Here is a 6547-nt window from a genome sequence, read left to right as displayed (position 1 = left end):
GATTAGTATTAGTTGTATCTTCTAGAGATGAACAACTCCCGCTTTCAAAAATCTCCAAGCTTGTAGTAGCATATTTTTCTATAGTGGCAATTGTAGCATCTGATTTCATTACAGAGCTGGAATTGGCATTTGTATGTTCCCTGTGTATGGAATTTCTACCTAAATGTTATTTGGTTGACTCTTGGAGAGGTCTGTAATTGTGAGTCTAGGCTAATTGTGGTTTATATATTTTAGTTGAAATATCAGCGTGTTTTAGTTTATATTTGACTGATCAAGCTTTAATATCTAAATAGGTGATGGAAATGATTAAGAGGTTTTCTCCAGAGACCAAAAAGAAGCTTGCTGGTAAAGGATATTTTCCCCAGGATGGATATGTTTTGAAGTATCTTCCTGTACCACCAAACTGCTTGTCTGTGCCAGTAGTTTCTGATGGAGTCAGTGTCATGTCTTCGGTGAGCAAATGATAATGTAATTGGTGGTTGATGCTAATGTTCTTTTATATTGCATTGCTAAGTTACATTCTTTCTCATTTTTTAGGATCCTTCTATTACTATTCTTAGAAAATTGCTCAGGAAGGTGGAAATCATCAGAGGGTCTAGATCTGGTGAACCAAACTTTGAGTCTCATTTGGTGGAAGCAAATGAGTTGCAGTCACTGTTTGATCAGTACCTTCAAGTTAGGGGTACTTCTAAGCCAGCACGTGATATTGAAACCCATTATGGTGTCAATAAAGAACTTAATGATTCTTCTACAAAGGCATGGCTGGAAAAAATGAGGACCTTATTTATAAGGAAGGGTTCTGGCTTTTCTTCACGCAATGTGATAACTGGAGATGGTTATAAGAGGATAAATGAGATAGGGATTCCTCTTGAGGTAGCACAAAGGATAACATTTGAGGAGAGAGTTAGCATGCATAACATGAGGTACTTACAGAAGTTAGTTGATGAAAATTTGTGCCTAACTTACAAGGAAGGTATGTCGACATATTCACTAAGGGAGGGCTCAAAGGGGCACATATATCTCAAACCAGGCCAAATAGTGCATAGAAGGATTATGGATGGTGATATTGTCTTCATCAACAGACCACCTACAACACACAAACATTCATTACAAGCACTTGCTGTGTACATCCACAATGACCACACCGTTAAGATAAATCCTCTCATTTGTGGGCCCCTAGGAGCTGATTTTGATGGTGACTGTGTCCATCTATTTTATCCACAGTCCCTTGCTGCTAAAGCTGAGGTACTGGAGCTATTCTCTGTGGAGAAACAGCTTCTTAGTTCACACAGTGGTAATCTAAACCTCCAGTTGACCTCTGATTCGTTGCTCTCACTGAAGACTTTGATGAAGAAATGCTTTTTGAATAGAGCGACAGCACAGCAATTAGCAATGTTTCTTTCTGTACCTCTGCCACCGCCTGCTTTACTCAAACGCAGATCTGGTAATTCATACTGGTCTGCCATGCAACTATTACAATGTGCGTTGCCCTCATCTTTTGATTGCACTGGCGGTAGATACTTAATCAGGCAGAGTGAGATCTTAGAATTTGATCTCAGTAGGGACATTTTGCCAACAACAATAAATGAAATAGCTGCTTCAATTTTCTTCGGAAAGGGCCCTAAGGAAGCACTCAGTTTCTTTGATTTGATACAGCCCCTTTTAATGGAAAGCATATTTGCTGAAGGCTTTAGCTTTGGCTTACAAGATTTTTCAGTATCTAGGGCAGCAAAGCGAGGAATAAATAGAAATATTGGGAAAGTTTCTTCATTGTTGGGTCAACTCAGGTCAATATACAATGAGCTGGTTGCACAGCAAGTGGAAAGACACATTCAGGATCTTGAACGACCAGTTATTAATTCTGCTCTAAAGTCGAGCAAACTTGGGGATTTGATTGACTCAAAGAGTAGGGGGGCCATTGACAAGGTGGTTCAACAAATTGGTTTCTTAGGCCAGCAGCTTTTTGAGAGAGGGAGATTCTATTCCAAGGGCTTAATTGAGGATATAGCCATTCATTTTCGTCTAAAGTGTTGTTACGATGAGGATAGCTACCCTTCTGCTGAATATGGCTTACTCAAAGGGTGCTTTTTTCATGGTTTGGATCCATATGAAGAGTTGGTGCATTCAGTTTCTACAAGGGAAATAATTGTGCGTTCCTCAAGAGGATTATCTGAACCCGGAACACTGTTCAAGAACTTAATGGCCATCCTCCGTGATGTCATGATTTGCTATGATGGGACTGTTAGAAATGTTTGTAGCAATTCCGTCATTCAGTTTGATTATGGGAAGCAAGCTGGAGATGTGACCCAACATTTATTCCCTGCTGGTGAGCCTGTAGGTGTCTTAGCCGCAACTTCTATGTCAAATCCTGCTTATAAGGCAGTCCTTGATGCCAGTCCTAGCAGCAATTCTTCATGGGAATTGATGAAGGTAATTATTTCTGTGTAGCAAATATTTTCCATCTATGTTTGATATCTTAAAAATGATTTCTTCCCCTTGTAATTTATTGGTATGGGTTTGATCTTCAGGAGATACTGCTCTGCAAGGTCAATTTTAGGAATGAACCAAATGATCGTCGTGTAATTTTGTACTTGAATGATTGTGGCTGTGGGAAGATTTATTGCCGAGAAAATGCTGCTTATTCAGTAAAAAACCAATTGGGAAAAGTCAGTCTCAAGGATGCAGCAGTGGAGTTCATTATTGAGTAAGTTTCATCCTTTGGTTATTTGTTGTTGCTAAATTTGCTGTTTTCTGCATATATGTCTTTGTTAAGGAAGTTTTATGTTGCTTGTAAGACATGCATTAAGCATGGGTTGCTTCAGTTGTCTTAGTCAACGCTTATTCTGCCAGTTTGTGCTTAACTGCTTATCTGCTTCCAATATAGTTAATGTACCAGCAGATGCTAATATTATTTTTTGGGTTTTGGAGTGGTAACTGGTTTATGTGTTGCCTTCTCCTTGGAGTTGTCTAAGTTGTACACATGGAAGAGCTAGAAACTGCATCTGTGATGCTAATATTATCTATATCTAAGGAGTAAGGACCAATTATGAGTTGTGGGGGCATTAATGGTCAAATTCTTAAATGTATGCTTATAATGGCTTTGATACCATCTATTTGATGTTTTACCTCTCTTTCTTGCTGAGAGAAACCAGATGAAAGAGTCTATTTTGGAGGCATGTTTGATATGGAGTTTGACATTATTGTTCATGTTCCTCTTGGATAGTTTTGGCCATAAAAATCATAACACAACTTTTTGAGAATTCAAATGTCTGCATACACATTTTTTTTCTAATAAACAAATTGAAGTTATTTAAGTAACCATATTTCTGTTCTTACAGTGATTCTTTTGACCATAATCAGTAGTTTATTTTGTGAGATTTTGCTTGCTCCTCTGGATCTTATGGTGCTCGTGATTATCTTATTATTATCTATGGAGCTGTTAAAAAGTTCTCTATTATCTTTTCATTGACTTTATCTTGCCAATAAAATCTTGAAATCTGTTCTAAAGTGGTAGTACTGTAGTATGGGTTTTGAATTGTTTGTTTGTTTTTAGTTTGTTATTCCATCATTTTTAACTTGTTGTTTTTGAAAAGTTGCAGTTTGAAGTCTTTTAACAAGTGACTGATGTTATATTATTTACTAGCTTTGGTGTCTTTTGGCCTATGGCTTCAACTATGTTGAAGTATGGGGTTGCATTCAAATAGGTGGGACACCAATTCTGAAAGTAGAGTAGAGTAACTTAGAATAATCCTTATAAAGTCATCTGTCAGAGTATGCCTTCTGCTAGTTCTCTGTTGTCCTTATATGTGGGTGATGACTCCTGTATTAGATTCAAGGAGGATATTTGAATTCTTGGGTTTTTTTGCCTATTTTCTCTACATATTACCTTGGTTTCTTTAATTTTTTATACTCAGGATGACCTGTCTTGGAACTTTATCGGGGAGGTTAATAAATTAGAGTCCTTTCTAGTTTCTTCTTTTAGTCAACTCTTTTCTTCTTTCCAATACAACTGAGATGAGAAATTGGACTCTATTACATTTACTTCTCACTTTCCTACAACTTTTATTTCTTCTTTTGAAAGATTTCTCCTGGATAAATACACTTTAGATTTGGACTTAGCTTAACATTCACAACCATGAAACTTAACATAATATGTGGATCAATGTCCATCCTTAGGGTTTTTTAGAGTCTACCTTGGCCATAGGCAATGGGTGGTATTGTGGGACTCAACAAAATCAAATGACAAGCTCTATATGCATAAGCCTCTCACCGGTTTGTCCCCAGTATGTGTTTATTGTTAGGTTTAGACTCAAGGGCTCATCTTGTTTTGCATTGTTCTATGGTGTTTGATGTAGGCTTTCTAAAATCTTTGCCTTGTCTATGTCATCAGTTTCTACTTTCTAAATTGGGATGCCTTTGATATTTTACATAATACTTTTCTTAATGGTGCCATCATTGCTAATGTTTGTGGGGATTGACATCCATTGGTGCATGGTTTATCCTTATACAGTTTATTAGTTTTTTGTACTTTATTGCACAGTATGCAAAATCTCTTGTACACAGTATGTAATAGAGTAATCTGACTAAAGGATCTAGAAGAGCCTAGTAGCCGCTAGAAGCTAGAAACTGCTAGAGCAGTTATAAGAGCTGCCAACTAGGATAAATTTCCCCTAACAGTCCCTAACTAACTTAAGTTCGTAAAGATCTTTCCACACCTTTGGTCTAATTATATATGTATAAATACCGACTCATGACTCACCACTCTAATGTGAATATACTCTAATTTTCTACATTTCTCAGTTTCTTCATCTTCTCTCTCTCTCTCTCTCTCTCTCTCTCTCTCTCTCTCTCTCTCTCTCTCTCTCTTTCTTTTCACCCTCTGTTGCGTCCACTTCCAAATCTCTCACTTCGACTTGATGATCGGAATTACCGTTTCTGGTGGCGCCAAATGCTCTTGGCAATTAAGAGTAATTGCCTCTTCAATCTCATCGACTGATGTGCGATTCAGCCTCCAAAGTTCGATTCATTGAAGACACTCTCAATAACCATGTGTCGAGGCGAGTATGAACTTTGGGGCTCCTGACTTGGATAATTTCGACAGAGTCGGTTCTCACTCTGGTGGTCGTCTGTGATTTTTCTTGGCAATTGTGGGAGAACTTGGACTGCTACTTCGCATTGCAGACAAGAGTGAGCGTCTAGCAGCTGAAAACCGAGCTGAGCACTGTTGCAAAGATGTCGCAACTCGTTGAACAAGAACACACAGCTGCAATCCTTCCTGGACTTGGCTTGGAATATGACATGTTTGTCACGTCCATCGACACAAGATTTGAACCGTGTTCTGTTCCTCAAGTCGTAGCACATTTCATGACTGATGAAACATGCATCGAAGCAATGCAAAACGGTTCTCCACTTCAGATCTTAAAGCGCACATTGCAACTCAGTCAACCGCGTTGTTTAGAGGAGTGCGTGGTAGTCATCGTGGCGGTCACTTTGATTGTTGACATGGCAGGGGATGCAGTGGCAGATGAACTGGTCGGAGTTCCACTGTTTGTCAGCTCTGCAACAAGCGGAGCCACTCCAGCTTTAACTGTTGGTACAGGTTTGATTAAGACTTCCAACGACCCTTCCACCTCCACACCCTATGCAAACTTCATCTCAACCAATCTGCTCACACCAAACCATACTACTCATAACACCAATTATCCATCACATCAGACCTTGCATTATATGTTAACAATGCATTTGCATCAAATCTCTATCTCCAATTCATTTTTCGACCAATACTCCTTCTAGGGCTCCTGATTACTCTTCTGCCATAAGAACACTTGAATCAGTTGCTGATTTGGCCTGGTATCTTGACTTCGGTGCTACATCTCATGTTACTCCTGAATACTCCAATCTGATGCCACCCGTGACTCGTGGATTACTCCCTGTCCCCCAATACACCTCCCTTACCACGCATGAACCCCACATCCTCACACACAACCCTAACCTAAATCACTAATCCTCTCTGCTCAAACCAACCACATCCCCATTCTCCAACTCCAAACCCACCTAAAGCGCCATATTATTGCCCTGTACATGCCGTCTCTCTTGAACCTAAGTCAGTAAGTGAAGCTTTGGCATCAGCTCAGTGGGTTGCTGCTATGACACAGGAATTTCAGGCTCTGTCTCGCACCTCCACCTGGTCCTTGGTCCCTCTTCCTCCTAACTGAATGGCTATTAGGTGCAAGTGGGTGTTCCGAGTAAAACAGAAGCTAGATGACAGGATCAACAAGCTTAGGGCACATCTTGTTGCCAAGGGCTTTCTGCAAAAAGTAGGCCTTGATTACTTGAAAACATTTTCCCCGGTGGTGAAACCTGCCATAATTCGGGCGGTGCACACTATTGTTGTCACAAGTGGCTGGACTCTAAGGCAGTTGGATGTAAATTATGCCTTCTTAAATGGCGTACTCATTGAAGAAATGTATATGAAACAGCCAGAGGGATTCTCAGATGGTTCCAAGGCTAGTTTGTAAGGGCATGGTTTGAAACACTTTAAAGCCTT

The 6547-nt window shown here is 39.6% G+C and overlaps 1 protein-coding gene across 2 annotated transcripts in view; it reads left to right on the top strand.

Annotated features, from left to right (window-relative positions):
• LOC107612703 (DNA-directed RNA polymerase V subunit 1) overlaps window positions 1–6547 on the top strand; it is a 25827-nt gene that overhangs the window by 5304 nt on the left and 13976 nt on the right. For both annotated transcript variants that reach the window (XM_016314412.2, XM_016314411.2), the window contains exons 8-10: window positions 294–452; window positions 538–2430; window positions 2529–2704. In XM_016314412.2, the coding sequence (XP_016169898.1) occupies window positions 294–452; window positions 538–2430; window positions 2529–2704 (2228 nt within the window). The remainder of the gene's footprint in view (window positions 1–293; window positions 453–537; window positions 2431–2528; window positions 2705–6547) is intronic.

This window comes from Arachis ipaensis, chromosome B08 (assembly GCF_000816755.2).
Source record: "Arachis ipaensis cultivar K30076 chromosome B08, Araip1.1, whole genome shotgun sequence".
Classification (NCBI taxonomy): Eukaryota; Viridiplantae; Streptophyta; class Magnoliopsida; order Fabales; family Fabaceae; genus Arachis; species Arachis ipaensis.
Note: the sequence above shows the minus strand (reverse complement) of the source record. Positions and strands in the feature narration are given on the sequence as shown.